This window comes from Schistocerca piceifrons, chromosome 1, assembly GCF_021461385.2.
Source record: "Schistocerca piceifrons isolate TAMUIC-IGC-003096 chromosome 1, iqSchPice1.1, whole genome shotgun sequence".
NCBI classification, from domain to species: Eukaryota; Metazoa; Arthropoda; class Insecta; order Orthoptera; family Acrididae; genus Schistocerca; species Schistocerca piceifrons.
The window spans coordinates 359,547,318-359,570,434 of record NC_060138.1 but is presented as its reverse complement, the minus strand read 5'-3'; the positions used below and the strand labels follow the sequence as shown (position 1 = coordinate 359,570,434).

Here is a 23,117-nt window from a genome sequence, read left to right as displayed (position 1 = left end):
GCTTCACATCAAACTTGGCCTGATGAAACAATTCGTGAAGGCCATGGATCCAACAGGGTGTGGGTTTGCATATCTAGCTACCAAATTCCCCCGTCTTTCAGCTGCAAAAATAAAGGAAGGTGTTTTTGTGGGCCCACAAATCAGGGAGCTGCAGAAAGATGCAAATTTTGAAGCATATTAAACTGATAAAGAAAAAACCGCATGGGACTGTTAAAAGATGGTGTCGGAAAACTTCCTCGGAAGAAGAAGAGCTACTAACTACACAGCAATGGTGAAGGATATGATCAAAGCATATCAGGATTTGGGGTGCAACATGTCTTTGAAGGTACATATGATGGACTCTCATCTGGACTACTTCACAGAGAGTTGTAGTGACGTATCGGATGAACATGGGGAAAGATTCCATAAAGACATTTCTACCATATAAAGGCGCTATGAAAGGAAGTGGGTACCTTCTATGTTAGCAGATTATTGCTGGAATATCATTCGAGAGAAGAAAGATTCACAATACAAGAGAAAAAAGTGATGTGCATTACAAGGCAGTGGCTCATTGTTTGTCAATTTTCTGTAATTTCTCATGTCAAATAAACGCTTCAAAGTGTATACACAAAGGTTACTGTGTTATATGTTAGATCCCACCCTCCATTAATGTGATGAACTTATAACATCATAAAGATGTGCATTTGTTTGTCGAATTTCACCTCACGTTTGCTACACTATATCAGAAACTGAAAAGAGAAATAAAATTGTGATTACTCATAAACTATCCCTGACAGAAAAAAACCAAAAACAGTTTTCAATTCAGCACTCAAAATACAACTAGGATCACAATATTTTTTTATCAGAAATAGAAAAAAAGTTTTTTTTTGTAGAACAGTGTTATTAATAATACCTTTTTGTGAATCCATAATAAAAAGGTATCCAGTATATGTAGGATTGGTCTACCATTTCACAAGGAACAATTAATTGCAAAGATGTCTTCACCTGCACAAAACAGTCCCAGTAACTGATAAGTATGTTGCTGTTGTAAGCAGCCCTAAAGCGAATAAACATCCATGGATCCACTCAGAAGATAAACATACATCCATGTGGTAGGGATCTGCAATCATTGTCTTTTATTGCACATTTTATCAGCCAATGATTGAGAAACATATTGTTTATTCAGTGTGATGAGAGTGATGAAAATGTTCATTAACACCATGTATCAACAGTATTTTGTTTTCCTTGTAACTCCAACAAATTTGATTTTTTCTCAGACAGAGATAGGGAAACACCATGAGAAGCTCATGCTTGAACATAAATGCAGAGCAAGCAAAGCCAGCAGTTTGGGCTGATGTGTATGACCTTGAACGGCACCTGTGCAATGTCCTCAATATGTTGAAACTATCATTCATGGTCAAAACAGTGTTCTGTGTTGTTGTGAGAGGACTAAGTTGAAGCTAAGTGACTTAAAATATGGACAAATTGTTAGTGCTTGTATGGTGGATGCTTCTGTAACTGTGGTAGACCATGGTTTTTGGTGTTTCAAGAGGCACCATATCAAAGATTTATACCACATACAGGGAAAGCAGAAAAACATCATCCACAAGTCAGAACACAGAAGAAAGTGTGTGTCCAGTGACTGTGACAGATGATCACTGAAGAGGAGGGTGACAAAAATAAGAGGATAGTTGCAAAAGTTATTGCTGAAGCGTATGTAGCACTCACAAACCCTGTCAGCCTGGGGGACTGATGACCTTCGCTGTTTAGTCCCCCTTAAACATACCAACAACCAACCAACCAACCCTGTCAGCACAAAATAATGTCAAGGGAGCTCCATAAGCAGGACACTCCAGGCTAAGCTGGAATTCCAAAAGCACTCATCAGTGATGCAAATGCCCATAATAGGAAAACATGGTCCTGAAGCCTTGAAATCTGGACTATGGAGCAACGGAAGGAAGTCATTTGATCTTGTGGAACTTGTTTCATACCGTTTCCAACTTCTCACCAATTTTAGGCCCTAAGAGTGAAACATGGCAGAGGTTCGATGATGATCCAAGCAGCCATATCATAGTATTCCATGGGCTCCATGGTTACTTTACAAGATTGCATTAACACCATGGATGATGTGTATAACTGTTGACTGATTAATTCCATCCATAGTACAAAGTTTGTTACCCAATAGTGATGCTGTGTTCTGAGAGGACAGGGCCCCTCTTCATACATTTTACATAATCCAGGACTGGTTTTGTGAGCATGAGGATGAATTTTCATATACGTCCTGACCACCACAGCCATCACATCTTAATGTTATGTAGACTTTGCGGTCTACTTTGGAGAGATGAGTTCATGATCGCTATTCAGCTCCATCATCATTACCTGAACTTGTCACTATTTTGCTGGAAGAATGGCACACAGCCTTGTCACATTAATGTGACTACCACATATTTTCAATGTGAATGTGTAACAACTACTCACAGATGTCAGGTGGCAGCGCTAGAAGTGGAGGGTTTATAAATCCTGTCTGTGGGACATGGAATACACAGCAGTCACTGTCGTTATCTGTGAAATAAAACAACCCTTTTGTTTTACATTCCTGTTTCGAAAGTTCCATAACTCCAATGGTATCTAATAAGTGATTTCACATAATACATTAAATCTCATAAAATTTATTATTCCGTTTGGTTACTAGTAGGTCATGCTTGTCCAATACATGTTTGTAATATTTTGCATTTACAAATGAAGCCATAATTTAAAAAAATTAGGTTGGCATTGTTATCTTTCAGTGTTTTATATAATATGGTGTAAATCCTGTGTAAAAGTCTTTTTTATTGTATACTCCAGATTCAGCATAAAATAAGCAAGGTTTTGTGGATAGTTACTCATTAAAATGTTAAACTTTTAATTGTTAATTTAATAAATTTGCACGGTAGTTTTGTTGACTTGATTGTTAAAAATACATATAAATAGGAGGAGCACAAGGCTCGAGAATGGACAGTTGGAGACAGTTTAGAGACACAACCATTGTGTCACAAGCCTGTGCAATAATCTAATTGTTGTAATACAGTATTGTGACTATGTAGCCTGCTTTGTGGAGTGGGCTCCCACTAAGAAGAAATGGTGCAGCTTGTCATAAATAAACCACTATAAAATGACTTGGTACCTGGATTATTTCATGGAATTCATGCAACTTGATCCAGTTAGCAGATGAAATAGACCAAGGAAATGACTACTTCAGCAGCAGCAGCAGCAGCAGCACGAAGCAGATTACTCCAAGTTACACCGAACTAAGATATGTATAAGAAATCAACTGACTATGTATGTATCACTGCAGAACTAATTACGAAAGTGTAATGTTTTGGAAACTGTTCTAGCAGTAAACATTTGCATTTGTCTCAGAGTAATTCTCTGAGTGGTGGAGGCCAACGTGATCAGTAAGAAACACCGCCATGATCACATGTTTCTTGATGTGTATGGAACACAAGAATAACAAAAAAAAAGTTTCTTTGTTTAAATCAAATAATCTCTTTTTTAAGTTGGAAATTTTTGCCCCAGCAAAATTTCACTGTTTCCCTATGTAACAGTTTTGTTACATGTGGAAATGGAGCAACTTATCTGACATCCTAAAGGGCATTAGTCAATGGTGGAAGCATTCCTGAAATGGCTAAGTCTGTAAACTCTTTTGTGTCACTGTGGTTATACAATGCCGTGCATGGCAAAATGATGCTATCCAAAATCAGAGCTTAGGCAACTGTGGTGCACAACAGGCCATAGGTGACAGTGGTCAACAACAGCTGCAGAGATATACGTGAGCAAATTGATGTACAGCTGATGAGCAACTGACATCACAGATGAACCCCATTACCACCAACAGCACCTATGCAATGACTGTTCAGTGAATACTGCCGCTTATATGCCTCCACATCAGGCACCCAGTTCATGCACTCATGCTGACAGCTGTTCATGGGACTGAAGGCATGCCAATAGCATAATTGGGTGGCCACTGAGTGGTGAGAGACGGCCTTTTCAGATGAATCATGTTTTATGCCCCCTCGGGCAGATGGCCATTGATGTGTACAGTGTGAAACATCTGAAAGCAAACACCCTGCAATAATCATTGGAAGGATCCAGGCCAAAGGGCACTCCCTGTGTCCAGGCCAGAGGAGGGAGCATTATGGTATGGATAATGTTTTTGTGGAATTTCCTGGGTGATCTTGCCATTCTGGAAGGCACAATGGATCAACACAAGTATGCATTGATCCTTGGGCACCCTGTCCACACCAACATGCAGTTTATTTTTCTTTGGCATGATGGCATGTACCTGCAGGACAATTCAATGTGTCACACATCTCATAATGTATGTGTGTAATTTGAAGAGTATCAGGATGAATTTACTATACTCCCAGAGTCACCCAACTTGCCAGATTTAAGTCCAATGGAAGATCTGTTGAACCATCTCAATTGGGCTGTATATGACATGGATCCTCAACCAACAAACCTAGCACAGTTGGGCATGGCACTAAAGTCATCACAGCTCAACATCCGTGTCAGTATCATTGAGAAACTCACTGACTCTCTCCCTGCATTTATCGTAACAGCCCACATTGTAAAAGATGGTTATCCATACTTTTGATAAGTGATCACATTAACCTCACTGGACAGTGTTCAAGATTCCCTTGATAACTGTATAGGACCTGTATTTATACATTCCAAAATGACATATTTCCTTTTACCAAAAGCCTTCTATCCAACCCTTGAGGGGGGGGGGGGGGGGGGGGGGGGGGGGATCATCATACTGATCAATACCCAAAAGAGTTTTTAGCCATTTGTTGTCTGGAACTCCTCTCTCCAACTAAAGACAGTAGAAGTAGTCACATGAATTTTTTACATCCAATACAGCAACAAAATCTTATCTGAAGAACTTACAGCATGGTTCCAAGTTAAAAATTGCTGGATCACAGCTTTTGTTTTCCATTCAAAGCTATAAATCTCATCATTGCCTTTTCCATAGAGTATATTCCATTGTTTCTTTGCCTTTCATACTTTTCTGTTGTATCCTCCGTGACTCAGTGCACTGTCTGACCTTTATGTATTGACCCAATTCTGCAACTATTTCCTCTGTTTTAAATAGTTAGCACATCAAGATTCTTTCCAGATTTTGTATATATGAAATATCTACTGTTGCTTGATGAACAGAAAATTTTGTTCTCTTTGTTTAGTTTGTTGGGACATCTTCTGAAATAACACCTCTGACCATGGGCTGCACACCAAACAGTGTGAGATCTATGGACTTCAATCTGGTTTAGCCCTCACTGCCTTTCTGATGTACCTTGAATTGTGTGCTGTTAATAAAGTATTATTATACCAAACCCATGTCATATAAATTGATAGTGCTACCCCAACATCACCTTAGGGAAAATATTCACACTGTTGACCCGACCAAAATCCTGATATGTGTGAACATCATCACGAACCTTGCTGAACATAGCTCCTACACCGACCACAGTTAACTGACAATACAGTGCCACTTCAGTGTTTCCCTCTACATTGGTACTCCAGATAAGGCTCACTTGGACAGAGAGTATCTAATTGACACATTCAGTGCCCTGGAATAATGCACCCAGCTCGCTCCATTGAATAACCATGCAGGTACTGTGAGTCAGTGCAGTGTTAAACAGTTACATGCTACCCAAGTACTTGGACAGTTCGATGCAGAGGTTTAACTGAACCATCTCTGCACTACACAATTCTTTCTGAGCATGTGATCTGACCAGCTGAATTAAACTTGGACAGTTTTTTCTTTGTATAATCAACAATGTGTTGACAAAATTGTCAACAATGGCAGCTGTCCTGCTCACTATATTCATCACACACTGCACAGCAGTGAGAAACCGAGACAACACAATTTTGCCCAACTGCCACCAAAGCATACACTGCCCCTCCCCACTGCAGTAGCCTAATGAGATGATGCGACCTCGCCCAATCACTGCCAAGGGAGACAGTGCATCCTCCACTCTACAGCGGCCAGCTGAGAGGGCCTAAATCAACCTTATCACCACAGATTGAGTCAGCTCCTCCTCCCCACAGAGTGCTGACCTCACAACAGCCAAAATAAACAACACATTGTGTTCTAATATGCCACATTGGACACAATTGTGCTGGTTCCATTTACAATGCAGCACTTATGCATAGAATTGCAGGCTGCAGAGTACATTATGAGTTGTGCAATTACAAGCACAACTCCAAGATACTGTCTGACTGGACAATGAAGCAGGACCACTGGCACACCAAATCTAAATAACAACTAAGCTGAAGTCATACTGCAGCAAAAATACCACCTGTGCAAAACCTTGTTCAAACTACTTTCACTGCAAAATCATCATGAATTCTCTGAGAAATGGTCCAGTCATGTCTTGCTTATGTGCCAGCCATGACATGACCAGTCAGGTGCATTTGCACAATGCCACCACTCCCCCTGAGAAATGATCTGATTGTGTCTTGCACACGAGCCTGAGATCGGATGATTGGTGGCATTCATCTGTGAGTGATGACACCATTTCCCCAGTTATCCACACCAGAGTGGGGGACTCTGTGGGACCACCTTGTGAAATAATACCTTTGACCAAGAGCTGCACACTGAGTAGCGTGAAATCTGTAGACTTCAGTCAGGTTTAGTCCTCAGTGGCATTTGAATATGTCTTGTATTGTATGCTATAAAGAAAGTATTATTACATCAAAACTGTGTTTTATAAATTGAAAATGCAATCCTTACATCCCATTATGGAAAGTATCTACAAGTTCATTCCAGCAGTGTATTACATAATGAAAATATTTAGAAAATAAAACATCAAAAACTATAAATTGCTAGGACACCTTAGAAACTACAATAAGATCAAGAACAGGAGAAAAAATATTTATTACTTTCACCAACCTGAGACAAGCAAGACTAACAAGAAAATTGTCATGTGACAAAGCAACTCCTTTAGGCAGTCCAGTAGTACCAGAAGAAGTAAGAATAAATGCTGTGTCACTACTTTTGACATCATTCTTCACAGACTTATGGAATTTTTTGGATTGTAGCAGAAAACTGTCAAGTTCCTCATCAATACAACAATATATCTCACATCTTGAAGTAATTTTCTTGGCAGCATCCAAGATAGCTGTTGCTGATCGTCTTGAATAGAAAATTGCTCTTGGTTTTGTCAGTTTGAGCACATGTTGCAGCTCATCTGTAAAACATTCACCAAATATTCCAGCTGAGAAACCACATTATTCCACCCACAACTGTATTATTAAATGTACTCTTTCTGTCAGAAATCATGAACTACCTCTGACAAACTACCATCATTAGTATCGTATTACTGAGTATGATGTGGAACATAATACAGGGGCCTGTTTTCTTGTTTCACCACTGGACACTTTAGTTCCTATCTTCCTAAGATCAAGCTTAATAACAATGTGGCTAGGTACCATCTGTATTTGGCACTTCCCATTCAATAAGTTTTAATTCACATTAGTTTTCTTCCCTTCGCATGGTGTAAGTTTTGCAGGGCATATGGTAGGTGACAGAGATCTACAGATTCTCCTTCCAGTCTGCTTGTTTGCTGCCACAAACACTAAAGCAGCTCAACCTGTCATGATGGAGACTCAGGAGCACACATGCACTGAAGAACAGTGGTTAAAGCAGGGAAGCTTAGGTTTCCACTAGCCTGGGAAGCTTCACAGGACTCATTCAGCCTGCTGCACCTGACAAAAGGTTACGCTATCAATTCAGCATGACTACAGAATAGCCAGGTACATGTTTGTGTAGGGAGTTTCACTGCAGCTCAGCTATCTTAATGCTAGGGGCAGCAAAATGAACAAACTAGACATAAAGGAGATTGAGGACAAATTAAGAATTGAGCAATACATACCAGTCACGAAACAGAAGTCAAGTCCATCATGGGAAAAGTTTTTGCATGTTATGAGGCAGCTTCAGATAAAGTGGTAGGTGTTTCACAACGCAAATTATGTATAAAGTTACTAAATAATCATTTGAGAACCTCAAGTGTGTTGCAACATGTATGTACATTTGACCAGCACTTTCCTAGTGCCACAAATATTTTGAATGAGGACAAGTGTGTGGAAGTGTGTGCTAAGGACATGAGGCTATTTAGCAGTAAATAAGCTTCATAATTTTATTGCAGACATTGACTGAAACAGGAAAAGAAAAATGGCTCAGTGGTTATTAGAAACACATTCTGGTGGTATGCAACATAGTGCAAAGGGAACTTAGTATGAAAGAAAAGCTTCTTCTCTCAGATCTGTAATTTTTAGATTGACGTGATATGAAAAACAAAATTAATATTTGCTACAATGCATTTGAAGAATTTTGAGTGAACTGTTTTGGCCACCTGAAATGATTTCAGTAAAGCCACACTACATATCCTGGAAAAAGTAATTAAAATTGATATAACTGGGGTTATACTTGGCTGAAACACACCAAGGTTACAGAAACTAGATTTCCTTAACTTTACTTTAATTGCAATTGCAGTATAATAGACATCTTCAGCTTCTTAGGTGCAAAGGATCTTGACTTTCAGTGATGATTTGCCTTACCACAGAAAACATTTATTAGAGGTGACCTGAAAATGGTCTGAATTGAGAGTAGCCAGTACTAGCTGAAACAGGGTGAAGCTGCAGAGAAAACAGTTCATACAAAATAAATAAATATGCCGAAAATATACCAAAAATTAAAAAAGGGACAAATGAGATCCACCATTTTATGGTCTACAAGGACTCAAAATGAATATACATATTACTGAGCCTCACCTTGTGAGGTTTGAGTAAAAGAAGACTTTTCATAAAAAAAGGACTTTTCATCAACTTCCAAAACCTACTCATAACACTGCAATGAAGGCATACAGAATAAACTGCTATGTGGTGTAGCTTTTTGAAAAGACAGGTAAGACAGGTAGGTGAGCAAGACTCCTTTAGCTTAGCCTGCTTTGGTTGGGCACAGCATGGCTTGGATGGGAGTAGAGCAGCCTGCTTGTTCAGCTGGTAAATGTGTGGCAGCTTGCCTGCCTAGTTGAAGGCAAGCATGGTCAGGTTAAACACAGAATGTGTACACCTGTGGTGGTCGACAACATTTTGAGGATGGAGCAACATGCAAATTAGAGAATTGATGATGATAAAAATTATTTCACATATGGTTGCTACATTCTAAGAAGAGATTTCTGGGTCCATGAGGAGCACTGTAGTACTTTGTTATGGACTTGTACACTACCCTGCTTTGTTCCTTGTACTAACCTCCTATCAGTGTTTGTAAATATTTTTGAAATTTTCTTTTCATCAGTGTTATTCATCTTCTATACATTTTTTTGTGTAGCTTATTATTCATAATATGGATTTTAAATCTTATCCCTGTTGTTATTTCTTAATTCTTTCTTTACATCTCATGTCCCTTCTACTTCATAATCTGGAAAACCTTTTTCCACCTGCATCTTTCCATCTTACCTTTTTTTTCCCTTTGTTTTTTTTTTATGTCACCTGATGAAAGATAAACTTTTGCATATGATACATTAAGCAAACTTTGTCCTTTTTCATTATTAATATTTAGCTCTGACAGTATGTACTATATGCAGCAATATTTTTTTCTTTCCTTTATACTATTTATTATTATTATTATTATTATTATGACTAAGATGAAGATGTCAGTCAATTCATGTTTTAACTCTCATGTTTACATAATTTTAATTCTTTGTATCTCCCAGTTCATAAGTTTCATTGGTTATGAAACTACAGAATTACTACTTAAAAAATTTCTGAGTAAATTAATGTCTGTATGAAATAATCATTCCTCCTGGCTGTTTAATGTCCTTTAATATTTGATTAAGTGCAACATGTTTCAAGCGTCACACATATTTCAAGCACATTTGTTTTGTTCTTAAAAAAGGGGGGTGTGGAGCGGTGGGGGCAGAATAGAGTAGAAGGAGGCAACTAGACTGAACTAAAGTGAAATATGGGAGAGGGGATGGAAGGTGTGGGGAAAGGGGTGTAGGTAGAGTTGTAAGTAGGTGTGGGGTGTGGACTAGCAGTGATTGATCCCAGGAGAATAGAGGGATTGAAGTACAGTATACATTTTAAGGGTAATTCCCATCTTCAGAGCTCAAAGAAGCTGGTATTGGGAGACGTGGGTTTTTTTTTTTTTTTTTTTTTTTTTGTTTTTTGGGGGGGGGGGGGGGGTATTGCTCTGCCAATGAATGGTCAACAATGCTCCTAATAACAGTTTGACAGTGGTCATTCATTTGGGAGGACAGGTGGCAGATGGCCATGGCCACATAAAGGCCTGTACAGTGGTTTCAGTAGAGTTAATGTATTGCATGACTGCTTTCACAGGTGACCCTGCCTCTGATGGAGTAGGATAACCATGTAGCAAGTGGGGACATAGAGTGTCGAACCTGAATCTTGCACAGCAGTATGATCCATATGGAAAGTTATTTGTGGTAAATGTTGCATTAGGATGGGGTGTGTTATTACATGGTGGTGTAGTAACTCTTTAGGAAAGGCAGACATTGTTTTTGGGAAGGATGTTCCTCAGTTTGGGGGACTGTGAAAGCTAGCTAAAGCCCTGGTGGAGAATGTGGTTAAACTATTCTAATCAGGAGTGGCTTTGGGTAATAAGGGAGGGTGTTCTAATGCAGACTGTCAGTGGGGGTGGTTGGAGGGTTAGTAGCATGTGTAGATATGACATTAGATACCTGTTTGTGCATTCACTTTTGGGAAGTGTGGGGTTGTTCCTTTTTGCAAAGATCTTATAGCCTGACTAAAATTACTTTTTAATTGATGATTCACACCTTGGAACTCGGTCCCTCCAATCAAAGCTTGCAACATCACATGCTGACTTGGACCTTTTGGGATAAGTGTGCAGTTTTCCTGGACGCTGACCTCCACCTCTCTGATGGCTCTATACAATCTTCTCTGCATATAAAACAACAACAATACCACCATTTTGATATATGTCACCACTTCTGTACTAAAAATTCTCTCTCATATATTCTAGCTATCCATGTGCATTGTACCTGCATTAATAAGCATACCTTGCCCAATACTCTGAAGGTTTTATTATTCTCTGATTGTAACTACTTCTTATTAGCATCATTGATAATGCACCACAACAAAATAATAGTTAATTTTCAGTGTATTTGAGTAGTGTGACAATCACGTATAACATTTTTTGGAGCACTACCAGGAGTCTATTTTGCATTGACAGCCACAGTGGAGGAAAACCATATTCTGCCTGTGTTGGCAGCACACTCCCTGCTATCTAAGTCTGCATCAATCTGCAGCTGACAGCCATTATGCAAAACTGTAAAGCCACAGGACAAACTTCAGATGAGAATTAGTTTTAATCAGAGAGCAGCAAAAACTTCAGTGAACTGGGCAAAGGGAATTCTTGTCAATGTAGATATAATGTACAGTGGTAACTAGAATATATGAGAGAGACTTTTTAGTATGAAAGTGGTGACAGCTATCAAAATTGAGATATTATTGGTTGTTTATATTGGGAGAAGATTTTATGGAGCCATCAGAGAAGTAGAGAACGACAACCAGGAAAGTGGCATACTGAGCTCAAGAGGACCAAGTGAAACAGACAGCAGGAAAGGTGTTAAGGCTGTGGGGGAGAAGAATGTGTCAGTCATCACACACCCTTACTGTGTCTACTCCTTCTACTTCATTACTCTATAAATGGGTTTATTTGCACCAAAGCAATTTGTTATAATCAAGCCAAATCACACTGTGTATGTTATTTATGCATGTTTTTCCATTTCTTTTATGTTAACCATTTCAATAGCTCTAAATTTAAAAAAAATGTTTTCCAATGATACAGGTAGCTAAAAATATTTACCATGTAGTGAATGAGTGAAGGAGAGACTTCATCCATTCTTTCACTCATTAATTAATTCATTCATTCATTCATTGAGTCCCATAGATACCATCAAAAAGGTAAATCTCCAAGAATTAAGTAAATAAATGTAACATCATGTAAATTTTGACCAGCCCAGTATGACTGTGAGTTGATGTGGAGCTGAAGTTGAGATTTTTGGAAAGAACAGAAACTTAAGTAGCTTTAAGATTGTTAGTGGATTGTTTAACAATAATATTTTGTGTTTGTTTAGGTTCTGTGTTTTCAAGATGTTGGGAGGGAGTTTTTGGAAAAGTGGCAGATGAAAAAGGTTATATAAGTGATGGCAGGGAGGGGAGGTGTTCTCTGTGTATAGCATAGGTCCTGCCGGGTAGTGATATTCTGAGGCAAGAATAGGAGGCAGTGGGCTGAGTAGCTTTTTGGGGAGTTGGAGAGCAATGACTGCAGCTTGAGAGGCAACTTTTAGGAAATTGGGATTGCGTAATATAAATATCTTATGGAGGAAAGTAGAGGTCATTCACAGCTGGTTATGCCATTGAAATCTGTTTAGTACTATGTTTAAGAAGAATGGGGACTGTCAGTACCTGAAGACTTGGTATTCATGAAAAGAGGGGTATCAGAAATTGCAATTTTTATAGCAGACCATTGGGAGAGATGTCACCAGTTATGTACTAATTGAGGAAGAGGATGTGGGAATTAGGACTGATGACCATAGATGTTAAGTCCCATAGTGCTCAGAGCCATTTGAACCATTTTGATGTGGGAATAAGGTTTTGATTAAAGGGATGTTTTTCTGAAGTGACAGGTAGATTCAATAGGAATCTATTCAGAATGAAATGTAGTTTTAAGGAGAGAAAAAGAATATAAATGATGTCAAGGAATGTCCTTTGTAGGAGAGCATTGCATATAATCATGGAAGGAAATCCTAAAAAGAAATGAGATAAATTTATGAAGTAAACATGGGAAACACATCTACATCTACAGGCAGATCTAATCTGTACTCCACAAGTGGAGAGTACTTTGTTTACCTTGTTACTTCTTCATTTTCCTGCTTAAATCGTGAATAGTTGGCATGAAGAATATTTGTTGGTAAACTTCCATATGAGCTCATATTGCTGTACTTCTACTTTCTTGGTCTTTTCCCAAAATATACATAAGGGGAAGCAATACATAGATTGATTTTTCTAGGAATGTACATTCTCAGAATTTTAACAGTAAACTACATGATGATGTAGAATATCTTTATGGTAGTATCTGCTGCTGGAATTGGCTGAACACCTCCATGACACTTCTGTGTTTCTATCAAAAACTTGCTGCACTTCTCTGGATCTTTTCTATTTGCTCTACCAATTCCATCTGGTACAGATCGCAGACTGATGAGTAAGATTCAAGTATTGCTTAAATGAGGGTTTGGTAAGCTACCTCCTTTGTAAGTTGACTATACTTCTTGAGGATTCTTTTAGTGAATCTCTCTTTGACATCTACCTTACCTGGAACTAGTTTCATGTGGTTGTTCCATTTCAAATTGCTCCATATGTATCCTCTTATATTTTATGGACAAAACTGCTTCCAGAAATTTTTCTGCAATCATGTAATCATACAATAATGGGAATTTCTGCTGATTTATGCACAATTCATTATATTTGTTTATTTTCATGGTCAACTGCCAATCCCTGCACCAATCAATGATCTTCTGTAGGTCTTCTTACATTTTACTACAATTTTCTAGCTTTGGCATTTCTCTCTATGCAACAGCATTACCAATTAAAAGCATTATGGAATTTCCAATGTTTACCCTAGCCATTTACACATATTGTGAAAAGTTATAGACCTATAACACTCTCTTGGGGTACACTCTAAGTTACTTTTATATCTGAAGATTTCTCTCTGTTAAGAACGATATGCTATGTTCTGTTTCTTAAGAACTCTCCAGTCACAGAGCTGGTCTGATATTCCATACATTCTTATTTTGTTTATTAGGTAACAGTGCAGAACTGTATCAAATGCCTTCTGCAAGTTCAGGAATATGGCATCAATCTGCGTGCCATTGTCTCCTGCTTTCTCGTTCTCATGGACAAAGAAAGCAAACTGGGTTTCACATAATATTTGTTTTCAAAATGTATGTTCATTCCTACAGAGGAGATTTTCAGTCTCCAGAAATCTTGTAATATAGGAGCATAGAATGTATTCCAGAATTCTATAATAGACTGATGTCATTGGTAATGGCCTATAGTTTTGCTTGTCTGTCTGATTAACCTTCTTGAAAATGGGAATGAACTGTGCTCTTTTCCAGTCACTGAGAATGCATCACTCCTCCAGCAACCTTTGCTACATCGCTACAAGAAAAAGGAGCAAGTTCTTTTGCATTCTATATACAGAATTGCGAAGGTATTCCATCTGCTCCAGTGGCGTTCCCTCTGTTGAGCAGTTTCAGTTGATCTCCTATCCTATGGTCCATTACTTTGGTACCTATCATTTTCATGCTGAAGTGACAGTTTAAAGGAGAAACTGCAGTACAATGTCCTACAGTAAAATAGTTTTGGAGAAAGAAGTTTAGTATTTATGCCTTCTCTCTGTCATACTTTGTTTTGATGCCACTATGATCACAGAGTATCTGAACAGATTGTTCCAATCCTTTTGCTAATTTAACATAAAATAAAAAATTCTCATGATTTTCTATCAGTTTAGTAGATCAAATTTTACTTTTGAATCCATTGAATGCTTCACACATGAATCTCCTTATACTAATTTTGACTTCATTCAGCTTTTATTTGTGGGTGAGGCTTTGGCTGTGTTTAAATTTTCGGTGAAACTCTCTCCAATTTTGGATCAGCTCAGATTACCTATTTTCATGCCCTGAAATGAGGGACATCCTACCCAAGATACTTTCCATCCCTGCTAAAGCGGTGTTCCATTGCCTGCCCAACCTCCACAACATTCTAGTCCATCCCAATGTCACTACCAATCCCAATCTCTTGCCACAAGTATCATACCCTGTGGAAGACCCAGGCGAAAAACCTGCCCAATCCACCCCCAGCACTTCCTACTCCAGTCCTATCACAGGTTTATCCTACCCCATCAGAGGCCAGGCCACCTGTGAAAGCAGCCATGTCATTTACCACTCCTACTGTAATCATTGCACAGCTTTTTATATTGGTGTGACTATCAACCTGCTGTCCACCAGGATGAACAGCCACCGCCAAAACTGTGGCCAAGAGCAAATTAGACCACTCTGTGATGCAACATGCCATAATTTTAATGGCTGCTCCACCACCCAAGCCATCTGGATCCTTCCCTCCACTACCAGCTATCCTGAACTGTGGAAATGGGAGTTACCCTTACAACAGATTCTGCACTCCTGTAATTATCCCATCTTCAACCTATGGTAACATTCTGCCCCCACACCAAACACCCATCAGTTCTCACCCCCTCTGTCCTATCATCTCCTCCCCATGATCATCTCTCACTCTGCTAATTTGCAGCCCTCTTCCAACACGTCCACCTTCTTTCCCCAATCCTCCCTTTTTCTGCTCCTTTTTTCCCACCTCCTTGCCCCACAATCTCCTGATGCTGCACCTGTTGGCAGTCTAGTCCCTGCACACTACACCAGAGAGAGTTCGTCTCTCTCCCCACCTGTACACTACCAGCCCTTCCTGTTCCCCATCCCCTCCAGATTGCTGCTTGCATCCTAAATGATAGTTGTATTCTAGCCCGACATGCTGATGCTGGCGTGTGTGTGTGTGTGTGTGTGTGTGTGTGTGTGTGTGTGTGTGTGTGTGTGTGTGTGTGTGTGTGTGTGTGCGCGCGTGCACTTGCTTAATTGTGCCTATCTGCAACTTGATGTGCCTTCTTTATGGTAAGTAGCAATCTGTCTTTTCCTACAAATTATTGATATTCCTACCTGAAGCTTCCATTGTTTGATGAATCAAAACAGAGCTACACAAGTCCTTGAACTACAGCAAAGGTGTTGTGTTGTGCAGAGATATTGTAGATATTCCTGAAGAGGAATTTAAAGATGACTGTGCTCAAGAAGGTGTCATGGATATGCAAAATATAATGAAATGAGTAGATGATGATTTAGTCACAATAGCATAAAACTTCCAAGGCAGATCAGTGCAACTTTCCTACACTTAAATGTGCAGGCGTATGTCCCCATCACAATGTACTGTTGTAAAGCTTAGTGGGCATCACTCTAGAATGTAAGGGAGAAGCCACTTGTGGCAAGTGTAGTAAGGCCACACATGATAGCATCATTTGTTTGTTTCCTTCAAAATGTGTTAATTGCTCTGAGGTCACCCTGTCTGGAGTGTCTGCAGTGTCTACCTTGAAGAAAGGTGGATACAAGAACTGAAAACAATGAAGTGCATCCCATAAGGTGAGGTCAAAAAGATCAGTAATACCATGCAACCTCCCAATTTCATTACTTTTCTCACTTTAGCTCCCAAAAAGCCTATTCCAGCAGCCAATGCCTGTATACTAATGGAGGTTGTAAGTGTGAGCATTTTTCAGTGCACTTGTAAAAATGCAGTTATTCTGGAGCTCATAAGTCTGTCCAGAGCATCAGAAATGGTCACGTTCGCCATCACTGGGGAGCTTCAGGTACCCTAAGAGACAGATTCTGGTAAACAAGTCAGCACTGCCACTGTCAACACTACTAAACCTTTTCAGGCAAACAAACCAAATGGGAAGCATCCACCACAGAAAGAGGCAGTTAGTAAACCATCAGGTCATATGGACCTCATTCTGTCTTATGGCTCTAATGGATGGAATACAAAGCCTGTCAGGGGCAACCATCTAGCCTCCAGACTAAGTGTCCATCCATTGCAGGATTCCAAGCCTGGTAGCAAGACACAGTGTAAAAAAAAACTTCACTAAAAAATTGGTTCCCATACTACAGTGGAACACCAACTGTTTCAGGACATAAGTGGAGGAACTGAAACCATCAGTGCAGGAATGTCCACTGTGCTTGTATTTACAGGAAACACATTTTAAACTTACTGGCATCCCTGTGCTATGGGGCTATACCTTCCACAACAAGCACTACCCAACAGTGGAAAGGGCCAAAGGAGGGGTGACTGTGTTTGCCAATAATACAAACTGCTCCTCTGCACTATCACTGACCAGCAACCAGTTGACATTGAACTTCATGTGGGTCACAGCACAACAATATGCACTCTTTATACATTGCCACAGGAAATGATAGATTCTGACACTCTTGGGGATCTTATAGGCCAACACCCCTGACCAATATTTCCTACTGGGAGACTTCAGTGCTAATAATGTATTATGGGGCTCACCCAGTACATGCCTCAGGGATCAAGTTTTAGAGAGCCTCATGAAATCTCAGGAGCTGTGCCTCCTCAACATTGAAAATCCCACTCATTTCATTCTTGCTACTGGATCATCCGTAGCCATACAGTGAAGACTTTCCATTCTGTATCCATCTACCAGATGGAGCAATCCCTGAAAGGAGACCACTAAGATAGATGATCAGCAGAACTAACTGGATACTGTTCAGTCAGCTGGCTGTGTTTGAACACCAAGGCAGCATCTGGGAATGGGTGGACCACATCACATGGGTGATCCTTCAATCCACCGATTTATCCATCTCAAAGGCCTTAGATCTTCTTTGAAGGCAGTCTGTACCTTGGTGCACTGATGCATGCTACACAGCAGTTTGGGTCAGGTGTGTGGCACTGTGACTTAGCAGAAAATTTTACAACCTTTCAAGTGGTGAGAGCTGAAGCTCCATGCATCATCGAAGAGGACAAGAAAAGGTCATGGCAAATATTCCTGGATTCTATCAACCACTCCACTATTTCAACAAAAATACTGGAAGCCATCAAGAGCGTTTCCAGTAAATGCAATCATTTGCCAATAGCAGCAGTGCTGAAACAGAGGTATCTCTTAATAACTGATGGGGACATTGCCCAAACAGTGAGAAACCAGTCTGTGATGACTATTGTATCTGCCAGCCACTATGTTGTGTTCAGTTGCTACCATATCCTCATAGTGAGAGGTGAGCTGCACTTCAAGTCCAACAATTCTGAACCTTAAAACTGCCCTCTTTCCATGTGTGAGCTGGATTTCGCACTTTCTGAGGCTTGTGATACTACATCTGGTCATGACCAAATCCAATACATCAGCATGTTGCAAAAGTTCAGCACAGCTGTGCTAGGAAGAGAGAGTAATTATTGCATATAAAAAAAGATACGAAAGGAATTATAGGAAAGATCTGAATGGGCAATGATTGACAAAGTGAAAGAAGAGAAAACAAAGTCTGGATGATACTAGATAATTAGTATGTTATCTTCCAGGAAGGATGTTATCCAAAAGCTTAGTTACAAGTTCAGGCTTGTTTATGTGGCTCTCAACATTTCAGAGCCAAAGCTATATAATCAGTGGTTAACTTTAATCATTCCATTGTCTTCATTCTGACCAGAGCTTTCCAGTATAGTTAATTTTGTTGAGATGTATATGTAGTTTGTAGAAAGATATTTGAGGGGTTGGAAAATGAAAATGGAAATTACTGTGAAAATATTTCAGTATGTGCCTGCAATTTTCAAGTCCCAAGTGCCCAGAAGAAAGCATAGGTAACTCTTGTACACAACAAGGGTAAAATTATGGACACTGTAGAGTACAGGAAAGCGTCATTGTTGAGTGACTGTAGGGGGCTACTCAATGAGTTAGACCAAATTTCTATTTGGTGTGATGTAAGGCAGCTCACTCTAAATGTAGAAAAATGTTAGTTGGTGCAAATGAGTTGGAAAAACAAATTTTCAAAGCGGAAAATAATGTTCAAAAATGGTATCAGTGGTGTGCTGTTTGATACACTCATGTTGATTAAACATCCAGGCATGATGTTGGAAGCAATATGAGACAGAACAAGCACATAAGGTTGATAGTAAGGAAGTAAAGTGGTCAACATTGGTTTATTAGGAGAATTGTAGAAAATTGTAGGTCAGCTATAAAGGAGACCACATGTAGAACATTAGTGTGACCCACTCTTGAGTACTACTAAAATTTTTGGGACACTGATCAGGTCAGATTAAAAGATGATGTCGAAGAAGTTCAGAGGCATGTTGTTGGATTTGTTAGCATTAAGTTTTATCAACAGGAAAGTATTACGAAGATGCTTTGTGAACTCACTGGAGGGAAGATGACACTATTTTCATGAAACACTACTGTGAAAATTTAGAGAACCAGCATTTGTGGCTGACTGCAGAATGATTCTAATGCCACCAACATACATTTTACGTGAGGACCATGAAGACAAGATAAGAGAAATCATAGCTCATACTGAGGTGTTATTCCCACACTCCATTTGTCACTGGAACAGAAAGGGAATAGCTAGTAATGATGCAATGTAACTTCTACTATGCACCTTATGGTAGCTGTGGAGTATGTATGTGCTTGTGTATGTAGACTTGTCATACATGGCTTTCTTGTCATAGAAACTGTTGATGAGAAATATTGCTATTTTTACAAACAATAGAGCAAGTGCTAGAGCATGGCTTGAAAACATGCAACTTCACCTACAAAGGAAAAGGAACAAAGCCAAGTTTCTGCAGGAAAGTTGATGGTGAGTGTTTTGGGATACGAACATAGGTATAGATACTATTACTTACTGCATGACCTGAATCCCAAAATCAAAACAAAGAGGATTGGGGAGCTTTCAAAAGGTGTGTCTTTACTTCTGAGTAACACCCACCCTCATACAGCTTGGAAAACAGTTAAGTTTATTAAAAATCTTGATTTTCAGCTACTGGAGCACCCACTGTACAGTCCTGACCTAACTCAAAGTGTTGTCTTTTTGGTCTGATGAAGGAGCACCTGCCTGTCTCCAAGTTTTTGTCAGATGACAAGGTTGTAGAAGCATTACAAGGGCAGATATGCACAAAGCTTCTTTCATGATGGAATTAGGAAGCTTGCCAAGAGATGGACCACTTGCATACACATTGAGGCATGTTATGTATAGAAATAACTATACTATCAAGTTTGTTTAAAAAAAACTGCCTATAGATTATATACAATAAATTGTTGTGATGTTTTATGTTCCACTGGGCCTACAGCATACTGCATATCATAATATGACACTATGAAAGGGAAATGGACAGACCAGCTGCAATAAGTTTAATATTCTTTATGACAATTGTTTCAGCTTTATTCCATTTTCAAGTAAAATCTAGTTTCATTTGAAACCAATATTGCATCTAATGGTAACTGGCATTATGTATTTCTCAGTGGTTTTGTGACATGCAGTAATTATAAATGTATGGAATATGTTTGACCCTTATTTCATAGTTTATTTACTATAAAGTATGGTTCGACATTTATTTAACAGTTCATTTATTATAATTAAATTTTCATTCACATTACTCACAAACAATCAAAAATATTTTCCATTGCAAGAATGTGTGTAGATGACAAAATAAGAAACCGTGGTTAACTTACTTGTAGTGTATGCAGGATTTAATGGTGCACATACATATCCTGCTTGAAGACATGCCAGGAGAGGAACACAGAACTGGAGATTATTCTCACTGCATATTACTACTGTGTCACCAGGTTTGAAATTTGATGCATCCAATATTTTTACAAGCTGCCCAACTGATTGTAATATTTCTCTATAGCTTTGACGGGCTCCTGTATCTGCATCAATCTGAAATATTAAGAAGAAGAGGAAGTATCAGCTATATTTTATAGGTGTTTCAACCAAGCACTGCAATATATTTAAACACATTAACATTTGCACTGAAGGATGACTCTACTTTCTTTAAAATCACAAAAATCTTTCTATGCTCTTTCATTTGTCACATAGATTTTAATACAGCACCATATTATTAAGAAAGACAGGACATACAAGTGCTTTTGGAATAATCAGACAGCGCATTAATGCGCAGAACATGCAGTCATGATGCTGATCACGTGTCTTCAACAAATGTTATTGGCCTCAATTGTATGTTATTTAAACCAACAAAATATTTTTGGCCTCTAATTGTGTATGTAGCATTAGCTGGAGTGCTTCAAGAATATGTGAACATGAAAGATACATTATTCCTGTAACAAATATATTGGAGAATATCATAGTAAGTATAATTCCAATTAATGTTTTTATTACATTTGTCAGTACCCAATTTTCCATTGAGCTGTCAATTAAACAGGCTTGCAGTGACGCTGTAAAGTACTATGAGTGTGTTGCAGGTATCTGGTATTACAGTGTAAGCTGCAGCTATTGGAGAATGCGGAGAATTTGCTCATCCTCCTTTAAGCACTACCAGGCAATTCTTATTGGGTGATAGGCACCATTGTTGTGGTGTGCAATCCATTACACCACACAGCATTGAATCAACATTTCCAGATATACGTGAACTCAAGAATGCTTCCATAATCAAATCCATGAAAAGTATCTTTTACATGGAGACATCCCACAAAATATTGAGAAATTATTCATCCAACAATAATTTTCAGAATCACCTTCTGTTCAAATTGAAGTGTGTGCTATGTATTTGTACCCTACTGCTTTTCACTTGAATGCTGAAGTTTACTACTTACTGAAGCACAGATCTGTCATCTTTGGTAAACAAAGCTGCCATCAACACTAAACCTTTTTCACTAAACTTCAAAATGACAGAACTTGTAAGAGGTTTCCAATGACCCTGTGTATAAGATATGATAACAACCAGATAGAAGAGGTTAGCAATGTTAAATTTAAAAGATTACAAGATTACTTTTCAAAAAGACTCACTATATACAGTTCCGTACTTGTAGGAGATTTCCACCGTGCATATACTATCTGATCAAAAGTATCTGGACATCTGTTCATGCATATTAATTCAGTTTGTGTCCACCTTTTTACTTCATGGCAGTCTCAGCACTGCTGGGGATGCTTTCAATGCAGTGTCTGAATATCTGTGAACGAATGCTTTCCACTCTTCTTCAAGAGCCAAAACTAAAAAAGGTAGTGACGTTGGATTCTGGGGTCTAGAGTGACATCGATGTTCTAACTCCACCCACAGGTGTTCCAATGAGTTCAGATTGGGACACTGGGCAGTTGCAGGCCATTTCAGGAATGTTATTTGGTTTAGTTTATTAGAATACTTTTCATCATTAACATAATATAGGACTGTCACACTATCATACAGAATATGCACAGCACAATTCTATAAATTACTATTATAAATGTAAGATTACATTGTATTACAAAATGACGCAATGAACTACTGGATTGGTCTTACACATGCTCTCTGAACAACCAAATGTTTTGACATGCATGCAGTACACTTTGAGAACACATTTATCACACTATTTACAGCTGAAAGAGTACACAAGCAAAGTATAAAATTTACAATGGGAGCAGCATGATTGAAATGACAATCAAGAAATTAAAAGTGTTTGTTAGTGATTTAAGGATTCAAAATGTTCCTCTATGTTATAGAAAAATTTATTTAACAGATAATTTTAAATTTCTGACTTAAAGTTTCCATTATCAAGCATCATACAACTTTATTCCATAATGGCTCACATGTTTCTGAATTTTTGTTTTTCTTGCTCTTTTGACATGCATATCCTTCCTGATATGTGGAGTGAAGTTAAGGGAAATCTGAATTTATATGTAAACCACTTGAGTGTGTTCTTGTGTCAGTACGGTTTGAGTAGGTACAAACATGGTACTGTAAGTATTTTTAACTGCATGAATGAGTACCTCCAGTGTGTCTGTGGAGAGCTGTGTGTAATAATTCTAATGGACATTTTCTAAAATTTAAAAATCTCTCAAGTGAGATTTTGTTACATCCCAGAACATTATTCCTTAAGATGCAATATAATGGAAATAAGCAAATACACTAATCTTGCACATTCTGTGCTACAAACTCTAGAAATTAATTTCAGTACAAAATATGCGAACTGGGTTTGTGGGATATGTATATGACATGGTTTTTCCAGCTCAAGTCATGATCAAATTGCATTCCCAAAAATTTCTAGACTACATTTTCTCTCTCTCTTCATCACTAAATAACAAATGATAATCATCCTTCTCATTTACTTTACCATATTATATGTAATTTATTTTATTTAAACTACTTGTTAACTTCTTAGCATGAAACAACTGCTGCACACTCTTCAGAACTTTTTCACTGTAGTGGATAAGGATTTTCTGCCATCACTTAAAATTATTCTTGTATCATCCGCAAATAACATAATTTTGGATGAACTGTTGGAGCTCTTAACG

The 23,117-nt window shown here is 38.6% G+C and overlaps 1 protein-coding gene across 1 annotated transcript in view; it reads right to left on the bottom strand.

Moving 5' to 3' along the window:
• The window catches only part of LOC124709288 (4-coumarate--CoA ligase 1-like), a 149,485-nt gene that overhangs the window by 63,018 nt on the left and 63,350 nt on the right, over positions 1-23,117 (bottom strand). The window contains exons 3-4 of the mRNA XM_047240828.1: positions 20,342-20,549; positions 6,911-7,208 (exon numbers count right to left, since the gene is read on the bottom strand). Of these exons, the coding sequence (XP_047096784.1) occupies positions 6,911-7,208; positions 20,342-20,549 (506 nt within the window). The remainder of the gene's footprint in view (positions 1-6,910; positions 7,209-20,341; positions 20,550-23,117) is intronic.